Source organism: Dysidea avara, chromosome 9 (genome assembly GCF_963678975.1).
Source record: "Dysidea avara chromosome 9, odDysAvar1.4, whole genome shotgun sequence".
NCBI classification, from domain to species: domain Eukaryota; kingdom Metazoa; phylum Porifera; class Demospongiae; order Dictyoceratida; family Dysideidae; genus Dysidea; species Dysidea avara.
Genome location: NC_089280.1, coordinates 1,431,811 through 1,451,539, shown reverse-complemented (window position 1 = coordinate 1,451,539; position 19,729 = coordinate 1,431,811). Strand labels below are relative to the sequence as shown.

General features: G+C 39.7%; 2 protein-coding genes across 15 annotated transcripts in view; one reads left to right on the top strand and one right to left on the bottom strand.

The window, feature by feature from the left end:
- LOC136265392 (rab-like protein 6) overlaps positions 1–13,939 on the bottom strand; it is a 25,646-nt gene extending 11,707 nt beyond the window's left edge. For 13 of the 14 annotated variants that reach the window (XM_066060216.1, XM_066060219.1, XM_066060213.1 and 10 more), the window contains exons 1-12: positions 13,755–13,939; positions 13,166–13,300; positions 11,458–11,505; positions 10,787–10,848; positions 10,433–10,524; positions 10,022–10,085; positions 9,898–9,974; positions 9,391–9,496; positions 3,271–3,318; positions 1,521–1,576; positions 1,323–1,474; positions 1,027–1,182 (exon numbers count right to left, since the gene is read on the bottom strand). In XM_066060216.1, coding sequence (XP_065916288.1) covers positions 1,027–1,182; positions 1,323–1,474; positions 1,521–1,576; positions 3,271–3,318; positions 9,391–9,496; positions 9,898–9,974; positions 10,022–10,085; positions 10,433–10,524; positions 10,787–10,848; positions 11,458–11,505; positions 13,166–13,300; positions 13,755–13,857 — 1,099 coding nt within the window. In that variant the 5' untranslated portion in view covers positions 13,858–13,939. The remainder of the gene's footprint in view (positions 1–1,026; positions 1,183–1,322; positions 1,475–1,520; positions 1,577–3,270; positions 3,319–9,390; positions 9,497–9,897; positions 9,975–10,021; positions 10,086–10,432; positions 10,525–10,786; positions 10,849–11,457; positions 11,506–13,165; positions 13,301–13,754) is intronic. The other variant, XM_066060225.1, reaches the window with a different exon arrangement.
- LOC136265394 (uncharacterized) lies at positions 13,754–19,729 on the top strand. Its single transcript, XM_066060228.1, has 4 exons — positions 13,754–13,992; positions 16,048–16,179; positions 19,459–19,520; positions 19,567–19,729. The coding sequence occupies exons 1-4, from the start codon at positions 13,953–13,955 to the stop codon at positions 19,708–19,710; spliced, it is 378 nt and encodes a 125-aa protein (XP_065916300.1). The 5' UTR covers positions 13,754–13,952; the 3' UTR covers positions 19,711–19,729.

Genomic DNA, 19,729 nt, shown 5'->3' with positions numbered 1-19,729 from the left:
ACCACACACACACACACACACACACACACACACACACACACACACACACACACACACACACACACACACACACACACACACACACACACACACACACACACACACACACACACACACACACACACACACACACACACACACACACACACACACACACACACACACACACACACACACACACACACACACACACACACACACACACACACACACACACACACACACACACACACACACACACACACACACACACACACACACACACACACACACACACACACACACACACACACACACACACACACACACACACACACACACACACACACACACACACACACACACACACACACACACACACACACACACACACACACACACACACACACACACACACACACACACACACACACACACACACACACACACACACACACACACACACACACACACACACACACACACACACACACACACACACACACACACACACACACACACACACACACACACACACACACACACACACACACACACACACACACACACACACACACACACACACACACACACACACACACACACACACACACACACACACACACACACACACACACACACACACACACACACACACACACACACACACACACACACACACACACACACACACACACACACACACACACACACACACACACACACACACACACACACACACACACACACACACACACACACACACACACACACACACACACACACACACACACACACACACACACACACACACACACACACACACACACACACACACACACACACACACACACACACACACACACACACACACACACACACACACACACACACACACACACACACACACACACACACACACACACACACACACACACACACACACACACACACACACACACACACACACACACACACACACACACACACACACACACACACACACACACACACACACACACACACACACACAGTATGCAGACAAACCTGGCTTCTGCTCCTTCTTAGCCATTATTGGTGATGTCTTCTTACTAGAAAACTTCTGAGACAATTTCTCTTTGAAAGAACTCTTTCTTGTAGCAGGATACTCTTGAGACACAACTGTCTCCATATTTGGTCCACTATTTGCTTCACCTACCAGTGCTAGAGGAGAACATGTTAACATGTTGACAAAATTTGTGACTGGTGAGCCAACAATATCAACACATTGTTGTTACAAGTGTTAACAGCTAATTGACAGGTACATTCCAGTAAGATAACATGACATATCAGATGTTACTCACTTTTACTATCAGTAGATTCCTCTTCCATGTTGTTTGTTGTGGTGTCTGCATTCTCTGATGATGATGATGCTGCTGCTGCTGCTGCTGCTGCTGCTGCTTCAGCTAATCTCTTCTCTCGTTGACGTTGCTTAAGATTAATGGCATCCTTAAAGCTAACAAGACAAGTCAGTCTCTTAATAGTGACTACTAGATACTCACAGCTGATAATTCTGATCTTTTGAATTCTCATCAACTGCCAACTCTTCCATTGTACTCTGAAAACAACATAAAATATAGCCCATCATCCAATACACAACAATACATTTACAGACACGTTCAATAAGGAGTGTAGGCTGGCACATCAGGTTTCTTGAAATAAAATAACAGTCACAAATATAAGTGTGCCAATACTTGCATGTGAGCCAACAAACTCTACACTTTAAACTTTCTCAGCCATGTGAGCTACAACCACGAGTCTTGACTAACAATTTTATATGGGATAAATTGATATGCAAAGGATAGGTAGATGGGTGAAAGGTTATAGTAGTACCTTAACCCACGAAAATATGACAAAACCATTAGTTTTATACATCTCAAATAAACTCTCTGAATTAGCTAGGACACAACAGCAAATCCTCCATAACAAAGACAAATATTTTGGTCCATACTAAAAGAGGACAACCTCTTTATTGCAAATAATAGGCCAAATATTTTTGGTCCCAAAGTGTCCATTATAGAAACAATAGAAACAAGGTACCTGGGTCTAATGTACTCCGTGGACTGGACTCATGGACTGAGCTGGAAAAGCTTCTTACAATAATCCAGGGATTATCCATCTCTTGGAATGTTGGAGATACATTATCAAGCATCAACTGCTGGTATTGCTCTCCTTACAAATCACTAAGGTCACATGTGCACTAATTTCACAAAGCATGCATACTCTCACGTGTACTATTAGCAATAGAGGCTATTGTTGTAGCACAAGATTTATTCCTTTGCTGTTCCAGTATTTAGCACTAACGTTTAGACTTTAGCTAGTGATGAGCCAGTAATTGGATAGCTACAGTCTCATGCCGCCTGTCTACTCAATATCTAATAGTAAGTTATATACCAATTTTGCAGGCTGATGCATATTCACTATAATTATGGCTAGACCATGTAGGAATAGCCATGACACCCTACAAAACTATATAGCTCAACTACTGTCATACTTTTTAAATATTCTAATAATTTAGTGCACACGCAACCTTCGTGACTTGTAAGGAAAAACAGTACCAACAGTTTACGCTTGATAATGGTTTCTTCAGATAGAAAACACCTCGATTATTGTCAAGAAGCTGCAGTTCATGAGTCCAGCCTGCAAGCCTAGTCTGCGAAATACATTAGACCAGGTACCTGCAGTCAATACATGTTGTCATAACTACATTAGGTGACTGAAGATAACTGCTCCCTACAGACAGCATAGCTGAAATGTAAACTTGTCATTAGCACAAAATTCACAACATGTCAATGGTTGGTTGTGTGTGGTCAACATAAAGACTACCAAACTAATAATACTTGAGAACATGTTACTAACGTCACTAAAACTATTATGTGTTAGTCTAATATGTCAGGGGCGACTCCAGGGGGGTTTCTGGAAACCTGTCACGTTCAGATCAAGATACTCTAATAGAGCAGTCAATCACCCTAATAAAGCAGTCACAGTATTCAGAGCAGCAGTGTAGCAAGCTATGTGGGGATTTTTATGTACTTTATCAGTGATATAGTTAGTGGAGGGCAGCAGGTAGTTACCTTTCTCGGTCTTCACCAAAAATCTAGCTATGCTCTTGATCAGAAACCAGTCACCAAATATCCTGGAGCCGCCTATGTATGTGTATAGTTTGTTTTGTTATTAATAGAAACACAATGTAGTAGTCTCTGCTGTTAATTATGACAGTACAGTATATGTGTATTACTGAGTTATACTCACCACTAGTAATTCTCTGTTCACTTGAAGTTGCCGTATTAACGACTCTTGCTATATATGGATAATACATAACACATACTGAAAATGAAAATCATTAGTTAAAATAAATTAAAATGATCATCATAATAACAACAATTATAACATAACAAAATAACAACTTTTGTACCCTTTCATGGAAGTTTCACAGAATCAAGAAAGTTTCAATACACATTTTCTCAATGAAAGAAAAGGCATGGAGCAATCATGAAATTGCATTTCACAAAATATTTGTGACCGTTTCAGTGAAAACCCGTCTAGTTCACACAAGCATGCGTTTTGAGAAAAAACAAAATTTAAAAAAATTGGTGAAATTATGCGTTACGAAAAATTTTATGCAAGTGTTAATCGAGCCATTACTCAGAGAAGGAAGACTCAAATCAATTAAACCTATACACCATCTTATTCACCTACTCATGGGGAGTTTTGTTTAATTTCTGTAATGGTTTGTGTGTCACGTGCGATGTGGTAGACATAAACAAAATAGTTGCAGTTTCTTTACCTTCATGTGCCTATGCGCAAGTAACTGCTGGGCGAAAACTCAACCTTGGTCAATCTTCCAATCCATGGTGAACACTGTAAGCCAAATCCCAACTTTGTAGACTAATCCAAACAGAAGTTACAGCTGGTAATGTAAACGCCTGTATAGTTTATTTTAAGTATAGTCACTGTATGGATCGATTTCCTTGCTCTTCCTACTATCTAGCACTGTAATTCCAAAACTATTCACCATAATTGACTGAAATTTTGGTGAACCATTCCTCGAACAATACAGATAATGCTGAGAAAATAAAAAGAAATTGGAAGTTCTGTGAACTAGATGGGTTTTTGTTGAGATGGACAATGTGAATACATTGTAATCAAGACTGATAATAATTACTGTATTGACTCTTAAAAATCTAATTGTAACATTATGACAGTTAGTGTATGTTCTATTAGAGTATTTCCATGGTGTTACAGGGGCGTAGCAGCCGCACCGGCTGGTCAGGCTATAGCCTTACCACTTTCTAGCTATCTCTACCAAAACAATAGAATGTAAAAAAAAAATCGTGCGCAAGTGAATATATGGTTGGTAAGAGCACATGGTGAGGCACGTGATTAATGGATACTTTGTCAACACAATTTCCTGAAAAGCCACACAAGCCTAGATGATTTAACTTCCCTAAACGTACTTTTGGACAGACACAGCCGATAAGAAAGTCGTTTCAACCCTGTTGGTTCAACACTTGGACTTGGCTCCATTATGACGAAGGTAATGATACTGTAGTGTGTGCTATTTGTGCTAAAGCTGAGCAGAAAGCTTTACTGAGGTCGAATTGTACGGATGTCGCGTTTATTTCTAAAGGGTTTATGAACTGGAAAGACGCAACCAATTACTTTTGTCGACACGAGCAGAGCAGATGCCATTTGGAATCTCTTCAGGGCTTCCAAAAACTGTTGCTGATCATTAAGTAGTGTTCACGCTCACAACAAAGCATTCAATCAAAATTGTTTTTTGAAAATTTTGCAAAACATACAGTATTTAGGATGTCAAGGCATAGCACTACATGGTCATTACGAGGAAGGGAGTTATTTTATTCAGCTTTGTAAGCTTCGGGCTTACGACAATAATGAAATGAGTAGATGGTTGGATAAAAAGGGTGACAAGTATCTGAGCCCTGACATTCAGAATGAATTGATTCAACTGATGACATCAAGTATGTTAGAGTCAATTGCTTCAGTATAGAGTGCCAAGTACTTTTCAATCATGGAAGATGAATGTGTTGATGTGTCAAATCGCGAGCAGCTTACCATCTGCCTTCGCTGGGTCGATGATTCTTTGGAAGCCCTTGTGTATTTTGCTTTAGTACTTCAACATATGAAATGTTCAGTAATGGTCCAATTTCTGATGGACAAGATCAAGAATTGTATGTCTGAAATGTTCAATACTTAATTAACTCTTCATCTACTGTCCTTTATTTTATAGACTACATAGTTCCTCAGTAATTGTGGACCAGTTGATTTCTGTTTGTTTTTCAACTCTGGTTAGACCTAATACACCTCAAAGAGGAAGTAGCTGTGGACAGCATATCTTTGGGTAAGTCATGTACGCAGGCCATGAAGTATACTATTGGGAAAATGAGGTGGACTTGTGTTTAAGAGGTTGCTACAATATGAGGCTAGCTATATCAGATTGGTGCCTCTATAGTGTGTATGCTGTAACTGTTACACTGTGTTCACATACATCCATAGGTCTCAAAATATGATGATATATAGTCAGTGATGATGATAATTACACTAATGGGTAAATTTTCATACTTTAAAGATTTACTGTAAGCATATAATGTACATCACTTTAGTGAGCAATTAACTTCATAGTTGTATACTGAGGCTGAAAGGACACTATTATGCGATGACGATGATGTGTCAAGGTATCAATTAATTATTGTATGTACATAGTGATGATGATGATGAAAGTAATCAACGTGAGAGCAAGGTATCCCATGATGAAGATGAATAGCAAGAGCCTGGCATTACAAGAGCAACATGGCATTCTCCTCAGCACTTCTTTTCAGTGGAAATAACTGTTATAAAATTCTTCAGTTTTGTCACTTCTTGGAGTTAAAGTACAATTCACCAAGTACATTCTTCACATACAAACGTCTGGTTTTATTCCCTGTCATTCAGAAATTTCATGACGATAAGATGGTTAGTTTTGCTCACTGATATTATCAACAGTATATAATGGAGATTCCGTTTGTTTGGAAGGGAGCAAGTGATTGAGAAGTATTCTGGCATGAATGTGGTGGTAATGGGTGATGGGCGATGTGACTCTCCTGGAAAATATGTCAAATTTTGCACCTACTCACTGATGGATGTGTCATCTAATACCATCGTCCACAGTGAGACAGTAGATAACAGAGAGAGGTCCAGAACAAGTTGCCCAACATGGAACGAGAAGAGAGCACTAGGATAAGGTCTCAATAGTAGAAATCACAACAGATGCATCTACTTCTGTAACAAAGATGCTTTGTAAGCTACAGAAGTTGGAGAGCTTTCATAAGTACTTACACTGTCACTGATGTAGCTGACAACCACCCTACAATGCATCATTCAATTGACATTTGGCACAAAGCCCAATTGTTGAAAAAGGTTCTAACTAATGTAATATGAGGGTTAGCCTTTAACTTTGATTCATTACACAGGCTGGAAAACTTAGAGGGATGCACAAAATCTCACTGTGGAGTCAGAACATCATAAATCATTACTGCATGGTTCTGCTATAGAAAATGTGGACAACAATCGAGTGTATCTGTGTGTACATACTGTCGTAACTACTAGTTATATGGTGAAATGACAACCACCCACTATATTATCTTTAACCAGGAGAGATGGAGAGGTGTCCTTCACCATGTGTGTAACTTCCATCACTGGTATGGAGGAGAATGTGAGCATGACACATTACCTGAGCCACCTACTGTCAATGGTGTACAAGTGGACTACTTTGTCCGTGGTAATGCTCACTATGTACTTCTCCAAAAACCAAAAACTACTGATGGATAAGACATGGATGAAGTCATTGAAATACTTCACACAATTCAGGTGTAATAACTTGCTCATCTGTGTGCAATGTCTGATAAATTCAGTGAATATTAAATTGTATGCCTTATCTCAGCCTCAAGTCATCCATCACAGCAGCCAGTGTTACATAGTTTGTATCTGTTGGTTATAACAGAGCAATAAGGCAGCATTCAGAGACTGAGGCCTATCAGTACCACAGAAGATACCGTAAACAGACTAATGTTGTGAAAGTTTATAAAGCCAAGGAATACTAATACATCCCTGATCTAATGATTGGAGTGGTCCAAGACATCTAATTTCAATATGAAGCAGAAGAGCACTACACATGAAACTCATCTCACATGCATTCAATCAATACAATGTTACAGCCAATGACAAAGGTCATGTTTATTACAGTATTATTTCTAGAACTTTTATAACTACAACAATAGTTCTACATGTGTACATGACTAGGGTCTGAAGCCCAAGTAGACACTGCCTGGTGCAGGATATTGATCTCACACCCTCCAAATCACACAGGATGGTACAACCAAATAACCATGAGAATAAAACACGTACTCTTGATAGGTAGCTTTACAATAACTTGCTGGAGAAAATGTGGGATCTTCTCCCATGTAGTCATCACCATCTATGGCGGTTCAGCACAACATCATGAAAGGTCTCTGTTGTGGTTACACATATCAACAGCTTGCAACAAACTCGTTCCACAGGGTTATCCACATGACGACATTTGCCACACTTGAGGCCTTTGTTCCTGACCTGGTGGACTGGTTAGTGAGGCTCATCTTGTGATGATTGGTCCTGCTGACCACATGCAACATGGCAAGTGCCAGTCCTACCCTGCCTCGATCCAGGAGCTCCTGTTGTCGAGTGGAAAGTGTACCAACAAGTTCGTAAAAGCTTATTAGCAAAAAGCAGAACTTACTATCACACGCTGATGGTTGTCCCAAACCATTTGGGTATTCGATGTACCCCAGCTCCTGCCACTTGCAGTTTCACCGCTCCCTTCACGGTTCTTGCAGGGACCTGCTCACGATTTGCATGTGCAGCGATCTGTACACAAAATACCACGTGTCTTGCAGGGACATCTCCCGGCAAGTAGACTTGCACTAACAACCCTGGATCAATAATAAAATGGCGCTTGGAATCGTATTGGCGTATTACACGAGTTACATCAAAAGTCTCTTTGTCGGATTCATCTAGACCCTCCTCTGTTCCTTCCAGCCTGTCTTGTGAATTATCCTGCCACAAAAATTAAGTGAAGTCCACAGCTGAGGATGATGATGCCATTTCGTGTCACACAATAAGAATGCATAATAATTATGTCATTTGTTATGGTTACGTGGTTCCTGTTGCTTGTAGACTTTAAATGGCTTCCTTCCGTCACATTGTCCCTTTACCCAAACTACAGAAATGACTGCTCTATTAGAGTAGTGACTGTACATGTTCTATTGGGGTAGTTCAATACAACTGATATTTCAAATCTTCTTTATGCTATTTTAAGGTTGTTTATACACAGTTTCAGAGATATGGACTTTTCAGACTTACGGACCACCCCTGGTCACAAGGGATTCAGATAACTGAGGTTCCACTGTATTAACTTTCCATAATTTGCATTGCCTGCAAGTATATTGGAATACCTAATAATTTGACTGTTTTCATGCTAAAATGTCATGAAAGTTATATTAAATTTCCAAAAGTTACATCTTTTCAAAACAAGTTGATGTGCTACTTCTAAAAACCAGGAGCCATGCAGCAAACAAACCTAATTGGAATTAAATTTACTAAACTAATATTTTGTTTTGTTGCAACATACAAAATTATCAATTCAATCACAGTAATTTGTATTTCGTATTGATGAAATATTTCTAATTCTATAATTACGTTGCTACGCACAGCTAAGGAAGTGTACCTAAAAAAAAATAACATAAAAACCATAGAATTACATTTTCAACTGTTTTATAAATTTGTCTACAGCGTTTTCTTACGCAAATTCTCCAGGCAAAGTCTCAAACCTGCTCTTAATTTTCATTTGGGTAAGTACAGGTATGTTTCAACTTGAAGGAATTCGTTATACCCGGTAGCCTAGGAGGCCAGTTGTGTTGTTTTTCAGCTATTTGAGTAATTTGATGTCTTTGGAAAAGGCCTGTACCAACTGGCACGTAACTGAAGCTTACCTGCCCGAAAGTTTAACAAAGGTTCTATATGGCCTATATTTCTCACATAAAGGCTGTTTTTCCCACGTGGGTGTGGAAAGACAAACAAATATACATACATACATACATACACACACCTTTTTGGAAAACAATTTCAGTAAGCGTCAGCCTTTGGCCAGCTATGGACGCACACCTGGTTTAAAATCCCATCTATACAGTAATTGATCATGATAGGCTACCCATAATATCTCAGTGTTACCAGTTGTAATTACTGATAAACAAACACCAGTCATTACAGTATCTATCCCTTCACTTGATAACACACACCACAGGTAGTATGGATGTCAATAGTGTGTGTACATGCACTGACCTGTAAGTGTAGGAATGGAATACTGAAGAATCTGTGTAAGTACTTCAGTCCAAACACGTCCTTCATGGAGCACTCTGCGTATTTGACATCAGCTGACCCCTCTGGTCTGTGGGAACAAAATTATTATACCAGACTATCCAAAATTGTATGTCATTAGTAGGTAAGAGCTACAGACATTCACTGCTGAGAGATTTTCAGCTAACTTTATCCTATAGGGAGACCTATTAGAGGTTTCTTAAAAAATTTAGAGCTCCTCAGATGACAATACCAATGATGTCTGTCTGGTATTAGAAAGAAGCCTAAGAACAGCTACTTTACTTTGGTTTAGCTAATGTTTATACAGTAACCCACAGGTGAGACCACAGGTTGTAAACTGGTCAGTAGTCCCATCTTAGACAATAGCTTTAAACATCCAGTAATGACAAGAATCTTCTAACTAACACATATTGTAACCTAATAGGTAACCCATCATAGCTACTAGTATTATAACTATAGTTACACACTTACCTCTCCAAAAACTCCACAAAGTTCATAACCTCAAGGGTAGTCACTACTCGGTGTTCTCCCATATCCCTGAAGTTACCCTACACAACAGTGTTGTTGTAACATGGAGTATGGAGATCGGTCTTACCATCACTACTATCGGAATGTGGTATGGAACTAGAGGTAATTCGCGAGTCACACACTGGTACGTCCTACAAGACAGACAACATCACAAGTTAGTACTACTACAATGAATCATGTGACTGGTGTGTGTAGTGACACAGTACACACACAATCCAAGACAGTTGCAATACGCTTGATGATGTGCAATATATTTGGTGGGCGCACGGACAGACGATACGGATTAAAATTTTTTGTAATGGATGATGACACAAATCTTTATAAACACACACACACACACACACACACACACACACACACACACACACACACACACACACACACACACACACACACACACACACACACACACACACACACACACACACACACACACTGAATTAATACTCAACACATTACAGTATATAAAGTGATATACCATTGTTTGGTCATGTCAAACATAAAGATCACTCCATGAGTACCCTTGTACACATCAAGGAATTGAGCATCCAATGGTTGATCAGCTGGAGTCTGTGTAGGGTAGTGAGTGACACACAAATTGACGTGTGTAGGGTAGTGAGTGATATACAAGGTGACATGTGTAGGGTAGTGAGTGACATACAAGGTGACATGTGTAGGGTAGTGAGTGACACACAAAGTGACATGTGTAGGGTAGTGGGTGACATACAAAGTGACATGTGTAGGGTAGTGAGTGACATGTGTAGGGTAGTAAGTGACATACACAGTTACACACAGTTATATACTACACTACACAGAACACACAATATTCCACCTGAACGTCTGGGTCATTGAACAGTTTTAAATTTCCTTTTTTCTTCTTCTTTTGGATTTTCCCTGTGACATAAAGACAATACAACTAACAGAATATGGTACCTGTAATGTGTGTGTGTATATATGTATGTAGTTTGTGTGTATGTATTATGTATGTATGTATGTAGTGTGTGTGTGTGTGTGTGTGTGTATGTAGTGTGGTGTAGTGTGTGTGTGTGTGTGTGTGTGTGTGTGTGTGTGTGTGTGTGTGTGTGTGTGTGTGTGTGTGTGTGTGTGTGTGTGTGTGTGTGTGTGTGTGTATAGTCTGATAATTAATGATAACTACCAATCACTGACCAATCACTACACACCACAATTAGTTGGGTACTATAACAAGTGTCCGCTGTTCAGTCTATAAGGTTTCTGTCATAGTTCTCCAACCAGTAAAGATATTTCCATACAAGAACAAGCTCAAAACTGTGTGTTTAACACTATAAGCATGTGTCACAGAATTTCTAAAGGGCTCTACAACCAGCAGTACTAATGTTATGAGGTAGACCCAAACAATCTTGCAGGTAGCACATAACAATAAAATTTCACCATTAAGTGCTCTTAAAATGAGGTAAATTTAAGATTTCTAGGTTGACAAAATTCATCAAGTGCCCTAAAGACATTAGAATACACACTACATACCTTTATCCACCACATCCCACACTTCCACTTTAACAGTGTCCAGGGTATCTAATGGAAACCAAACAACACACTGAAACCATATAAGTAACAATACACAATGCAGTAATGTGAGCTAAGACTTTGTGTATATCAAGCTTGGTGGAATCTCCAAGAAGGATGTAATAAACATGTGGTCAGAACACATAATAGTTTAATGATTGTACAGCAGTCCATTATAGCTAGCCTTAGGCCAACTAAACTTGTTAATTGTTTCTCCACATTATTCTTAACCCCACCACCTCAAAATTCGTTTACTGCTACTACAACTTGTATTGATCACAAATTGCTTTAGGCATACAATGTGTAGTTATTTTGATGTAGAGAAGAATCAGACAGTGTGAGTATTGTCTAGCAGTATCAGAAAAAGACATGCATAAAATTCTTTGATCTTTGGGAGCTGTTTCATCTCTGAGGTCAACTAGATTAAATGCACAGCAGCTCATCTGCACACTCGATAATTATTTTTTCAGAAAATCCACTCAAGACCTACGTAGCAGAAAGACGTCATGTATTGCAAATCTCACTTTCGATCATTAGTTTTCTGTGCTCTCCCAAGCACATTGCAGGCTAATAGCTCTAGTGGGAGAAGTCACCCAAGCCACACGAGTTTAGCCACTCCATTCATGCCTAAAGCAATTCACGATCAATACAAGTTGTAGGCACATTAGTCAGGGTGAACGGAGAAGTCCAGTAATATCAAGAAAAATTCTGTTCAGCACACACCTGTTTTCTCGACTTGTGTTTCTTAAAGCATGTGTTGTCTTCAACTAAACTGTAGATGGATTTTTAAATACCTACGTAGATGGGTAGGCTTCCTTGTAGAATGATTATTTTTGCACTATCTATAACGTGGGTGGACATATACAGTACTTATAGTCAGGGCCAAATAATGCCTGATTCTTTTATTCAAGGTATTAGGCATAAGTACATGAATATTTCAACCAATGTCAGCAAGCTCAAACCTAGGGAACCCAGAGTGTGGGTAAGGGATATTACCCAATGTGTTACTGCTGTCAGCTGCTCACCCTGAAGTAGTTTCTATCCTATAAATGCAAGTCAAGAACACTAACCTGTACCTGGTGAAGAAGTAACCAAAGCTGACTAAGTGAGGAAAGGCTGTTCACTGTGTTTATGTTGAGAGCTAGGGTTGGCCTGTCAGTTGTTATATAAACTTATTTTCATCAAAGGGTTGACTAATACCGTATTGTCTCGAATTACGGCCCGGTTGTTTATTTCTTTCAAGCAACTTTTAGTCCCAGCTACTATAAGAGACCAGTGACTATACGAGACCGGCGTTTATATACCTGATCAGCATTCACGAGTCAACTTCATACCTTGGTGTTGCTGGACTCTCCTTGATGTTTCCCTCACCATATTTCACAGATTCAAGCTTAAAAGGAACTCTATAAAATGTTCATCACTTCGTTGTTTATAAAACTACCTGGAATTGTTAAAAATAATGACTACACTAGACATTTATTTGAGACCCGGTGTTTATTTTTGTTATGAAGCTGAATACCCCCGGCAACTAAATGGGACCAGGTGATTATACAAGACCGGCTGTAATTCGAGGTAATACGGTAGATGTATATGTTTCATAATTGACATAATATCCACTCTGTAATGTTAGCAATTTTCACTGCATGCCAATACTACACAAAATGATCACCTTTATAACTCCATAATATACTGGTGACTTGTATCTCCTCTGTTGGGATGTAGGACTCTAAGAATGGCTTGCCTTGAAGTCGATGGAACAGACAAGTCTTGCCAGAGTTTCTGTCACCTTTAACAACTATCTTCACTACAATAATGCACCTATCAATGTTAAGCCCCACTACCCCCCTCCCGGGCTTACTAGGGGATTAGTGGGGGATTTTGACCTGATTTGATCTGAAACTCTGCCCCACTAGTGGGGCATTTGACCGCTCGAAATTTTAGGCGTTTGTTTTAACTTGCAAGCTAAATGAATTGACCTGTTTCCTAAAGTGCCTAACAGCCATACTACATGGTGATTTGACCACTAGTCGTTCCCCCATGGGTGGAGAATTTGATTTTTCAAAAAGTCAAATCCCCACCATTTCCCCCACTACGCCCGGGAGGGGGTAGGTGGGGGATAACATTGATAGGTGCATAACACACGACAGTAATCACGTGTCTCCACACAACACTAATAATACGTCAATCTAGAAACTAATTTATCCTCTAGAGTAGAAGATGCACAAGTGAACGTGTCTCTCAGCCGTTCAACGACTTACTGTTAAACTGGATGCCTTTGGAGAACTTTCTCTGTAACTGTTGGTCCATCGACTGGATACCAACACCAGTGGCCACTTCATTTTTAGTTTGCTCGTTTCCCATTTCCACACCTCAGAATCGTTGATGTTTACATTAGTTCGCTATTCACATGTGAGCCACGTACTCCAAATAAAGCGCAGCAGAAAGACGGTTGAAAAATGTTGAGGCGCTTCGTTAACCAATTAAACGTACAGTACGGTTAGTTTGTGTTTACTGTAATTCTTTGTGCACGTTATTGTTACTTGGTTAACTTTGTGCCAAACTTCGATCTGGCAGATGACCCTGAATCGAACATATCATTCATACTTGACTGTTAAACTCGAGGTTAAACTGTTAGCAGTACAGCAGTAGAGACAAATCACCTCTACACATTGACTATGTATTACATGCTCAAATAAAAGCCCAGTCCTAGCCAACTGAAACCAGAGATGCTACTTTAACAACTTGTTTAGGTTTACTGGTAATGTACAGTGCCAAACATGTCTTGATTGCTGTATAGTACAAGTGACATCACATTTTCCTATACAGTAGGTGGATGAGCATGATGTACCAATAGTACAAACTTCCACACTCTGTATAGTGTAGTTGCGTGTGTCTGTGTGTCTGTGCTTACCTGAGGCAGCATAGCCAATTGGTTAGCATGTGTGCATACATGCACACATGTATGTGTGTGGATTTGACCACAAATATCAGGAAATATCTTGTCATTTTTAGCAAGAGATAATAACATTATCAGTTAATATTATTAACTCAATACCAAGTGCTTGTTAGTGTCTAGGTGATAACTACTATACAGCTAGACAAAGCACCTCTGGAATAAGTTATATCACCCAGTGATAACCAACTTATCACCCTGTTACTCAGACTGGTTCATGACATTTTCTTTTCTTATCGCCTATTTAAAAGTATAATGCTGGTTTTAAGTATTTAGTGTGTTGTAGCTCTCCAATGGTTGAAGCTATGTGTACAATTTTTTTACACCATTTCCTTACCTTCCAGAGCATCCACTGTGTAAGTAGCCAACAGCTAAGTTTCCCACCATTTTAGATAGTTTTTATTAAACGGTGGTTGTCTGTATAAAATGAGCTCCAAAAGGGAGGGAGGTGGGGGCCCGGAAGGAAGGCAAGAGGCTGTTTAAAACTTGAAAGGGAAGGCATAGGGATAAATTAGGCCAAGTTATGGGCCATTCAGGTCTCAACGCTGGCTAAAATGAAAGGAAATGTATAGCACAGGTCTTTATTCAACACCATGGAGCTGTTCAGCCACATACAGCTATCCCCAGCAGGCTGACCAGAGCTCCAGTAAGGCCCCACACCGTACGTACGGATCACCACTGGGCTTGGGAAAAGCAGCCAGCAAAGGCAGACCACTCAAGTCTAACATTTTGATTGTGAAATTTGATAGTGGCTTGTGTTCTTGGCAAAAAATCAAATCTGCTGACATGGGTGATAAGACCAGTTTTCCCAGACTGGGTCACAAATATTGAAATGTTATCATAAACAACACACCAGTACAATACTTACACTTGCAAATCTTCCAATAAAATGTGTTAATCCTTTACACAGTGACACTATACCAATACAATGGTTTAAACAAATACCAAGAAACAGTCTGTGTCAATTTTGCTATGATGATCAGTCCCAGCAGTCACTACGGTGAAGAACCAACTGATAACCTCTGGCTCCTCGGACTAATACTCCTTGCATGCCATGTGACACCACTCTACAATCCCTAAACTTGAACAGTGACAAAGTATACTTGGAAAGTGCTGCTTTATAGCTTGTATATGTATAGTGTTTCTCTAGTAGCTACTAAGTCATGAGCACACTGATAGGAATTCAAACAAGACCTTACATAACTCCCACACACTGGGATATAAAATAGTTATACTCAGATGATGTCATTGTTATTACACTCATCCTCAGCTCCACCTTGTACTCATGTAAGAACTATGATATCACCCTCGTAACAGGATATAACTATACAAGTGAACATCATTAAATTTTTGGCTAACCTTTGTATTAAGAACACATTGGGAGTGACCAAAAGTGTTCTGATTATCAAAGTGCACTAATTTTCCAGGTCAGTTTACATACTAAGGGATAATACGGGACCATTACTAAGTGTCCAGATTTTGTAGTTTCCTTATTTTCAAGAGTCCTGATTAACAGGTTATACAATGTATCACATTAGATAGCCATGTTAACACATTGGTGTAGTCATGGTAACATGTTCATGTGGTTATGGTAACAGGTTACTCCACATCAACACAACCAGCTGGCAGGAGGGAGGTGGAGGGCAAGTTAGCTAGAGCTATGATGAAACCAATGATCTTTGGGAACCATCAAAAACTCTTCATGTTCTTAGCCTATACAACTGCAATTGGTAAGTGTGTAGTGTAGTGTATGGTGATTTGGTTTGTATGTGACCAAACACATAATGACAATTCTGTTATAGAAATAAACATAACAGTATTTCTTTCAGTTCATGGTTCATATGGTTTGAATTTTGAATATAAAGATCTGAAACAGGTTTGAAACCAGGTCGGGTCACTTTTCTGTCCAGCTTTATAGAAGATCGGACTAGATTGTGTGGCACAAATTGATTATCTTTTGTATGTACACGCTATAGCAGTCTAGTCTTGCAGCAAACCAGCTTCTTTCATGAACCATGCTAGGAGCTTTTTGGAATCAAGTGCTACTGTCTGTAGGATTGTGCAGAGCTATTCACATTGCTGTTTATTGGTTTACTTGGAGTTACACCCCCTAATTGATCACTCCCATAGTGTGTATATATACCTACTAGTAGAAGGAAAAAATTTTGGGGGATTTTAAGCTGGATTAGTGATCAATAACCAAACAAAGCAGGGAAACACAGAAACAGCTGAAAGTAGTGGAACAAGGGAGGTTGCCTATACCTGCAGATACACTAGTGGTTATCTAATCCTTACTCTTCCATGACTGAATTAGGGATTACATGTCCAGTAGAATATCTGCAGGTATAGGCAACCTCCCTTGTTTCACTACTTTCAGCTGTTTCCTTGTTTCCCTGGTTTTTTTGTGTTTTGATCACTAATCCAGCTTAAAATTTCCCTAATTATTCCTTCTACTTGTTTGTTTACTTTTTAAATAACACAATTATGACTACTGAATCTACGTGTTCCACATTAAAAGAAAGAATGGTAAAATAATTTTTGTGCACGCCCTAATAATCAATTACGCACTGAAAAGTGAGGTGGCCATTATGCTTCATTTGTAGCCATGCTCCGCTTGTTACACAGCATTACAAACAAAGACTAGTACAAGAAACAATGAATCTAGTCGCTACGGAAAATGCGGGCGAAAAGCTTGACCATAGATAGTATAGCTACCACATATCTAGTGGTGTAGCCAGACTTTTCGCCATGCCTGGGCAATGGGTGGGCAAGCCATTTCCTATGTAGCACACATACACATGCCCATCTTCATATGGACATCAATATAACATTTTTAAAATGCATTATGTATCATCCTACACTACTGTATGCAAGATGACTAATATCAACCTAATAGAAGCGAACGCCTAGCTAGCTATTGGCCTTCTAACATATTACATACATCTAGCTACATGTGCCTTAATACTAGACTACAAAGATTCTTGAATTAAAGCACGAGGCGCTCTATCACGTGATGACTATGCTCTGCCACTACAGTTGTTAGCCTAGAAAAGTGGAAAGAAAAGAATTGCTGACTGAACAAGTACTCCATACCGTTTGAACTGAGCAGTATCCACACGGATAGATGGGTGCTAATTTCACAAATACCTCTAGACTGCTTTGCCTCCCGAGTTTTGACCGCACCAATAGCTACCGTGATCACTTAATCCAAATGTAAACCGTCCAGCCCACTATAGTGAAACCAATTCTTTGTCCTTCACTCCCTGCCACAATGCTGCGCGGGTTTTTTGTAATCACGTGATCTTGCTTCTATTTATTGCCTCCTCTATTTGTGCACAATCAAGTTACTCGTAGGGAAAATCCCTTGGATAACCCCATCTCTGTTTAGCCAAAAAGAAGGAAACCATCGGCGAAAATGGCACGGTGAGTGTTGTATAAGTTGTGCTATACTTATTTTGTACAGTGACTAGTTAAGTAACTTTAACAAAATCTCAAGCTATCCAGCCCACGTCTTTATAATTACTCTAGGAGCTGATGGTGGGGCAAAGAAGTCTGATGCCCGGGCAATGCCCTGGCTTGCCCGGGTTTGGCTACGCCACTGCATATCTAGTCTATGGCTAGTCTGGCGCCGCCCGCCCCTTCGCATAAAGTAAGGGTCTGGTGAAATACAGATACTAAATCATTTCTAGCGCCCAGATTCGGCGCTAGCCAATTAGTGCATGCCAATGACGTTCACACAGAAATCGCCTTGGCAACACAATGCTTTTGTTTGAATTGAAGTGCAATCATCTGACGTAACAAACAATACGTACGCTGTCTAATTGAATTCCTTTTGAAATGATTAGGTATTTGTATTTCACCAGACCCTTACTTTTTGCGAAGGGGCGGGTGGCGCCAGACTAGTCTATGGCATGACATAGCCAGAGGGAAGCCGCATCGCGCTATCACAAATCAACACCTTGTGTTGTCAGCGAAAGAACTGGAACACAAAGGTAAGTCCAGATACGTGCATTGTACCAGCGTTGAAACCGGGTCGGGTCAACTGGGTCACATTTTCTCCGGGTCATCCGGGTCCGACCCGGTTTACAAATTATCCGGGACTGACCCGGATTGGATCACGTGAGAAACTAAATTGTTCGTTTGACGACGTGAAAACTTATAAACGCTATCGCGTAGCTCTTTCGTGAGCCACGCCCACTTATCGCCTTACCAACATACGCTCAGCTACGCCCATTTATTAGTAAGTGCAGTATGTAGCACGAAACTGAGGGTATCTATGGTGAGGGGTAGCTATTGTCAGTAAGTGATGACGTTTTTTTTTTTGGTCTTCAACCTACAGCTAGGCTGAAGTTGCAATATTTACTCAACACGAATCGAACGCTCAAAACGTAGTCTCGTTCGCTCGCTCGAGACTAGCCGAAACATAGCTCTTATCGCATGCCTGGGCTTTAATTAATCCGGGTCAAATCCAGGTCAGTGGGTCATCCGGGGACCTGGTTTCAATGCTGCATTGTACGTACTGCGGTTGGCGAAAAGCCATGTCTCAGGACAAAGCGACGTCGAACAGTGAAAAAATCAAGCCCATAGCCTTATCCATTGTTGAGTTATGCTTGGCTGAAGGCATCAGTTAGTTAGTCAGAATAAAATTCTATTAAATGTTAAATAGAAATTCTGTAGCAGCTTGTTGGAAGGGTTAGGGGACACTCTGAAGGCATTTTTGGGCTTGGCTATACCTAACCAATACTGCTAAGCTGTTATGAAGGAAATTTGAGGCTGGTTTTAGGGTGATATTTTTGGGCAAGAAATCCCAAAACTGCATGATCCCTAATATACAGTACAACCATACTGTATGATAGCATTTGTACCCATCATAATACTGACTAATCAATTGTTAACTTATTAAACCTTTAGTACAGTTTTGTTATCATATAGCTACCTGTTAACTTAATAAGGTACATACATTATTTGATGGACCTAAACTATAATCCCTGTCACTTGATTCACTACAGGCTCCACAGTTTACATGGTGTTCTATCATGACTACAAGTTGGATGATCACTGTTTCATGCCAGTGAGTGGCTCTACATAATGTATCATATGATAACCCTTCACTGTAGATCAGACGATATGTTGCAAGAAAGAAGAAAGAATTTTTCACTAGTAGTTTAAATACAGACACTATACAGAAATTAGAAGAACAAAGTAACAAAGAACCATCTCCTCTTGTAACGTCTAGTAAACAACAAACAATTTTAAAATAATGTCAACAAAAGTTCATAA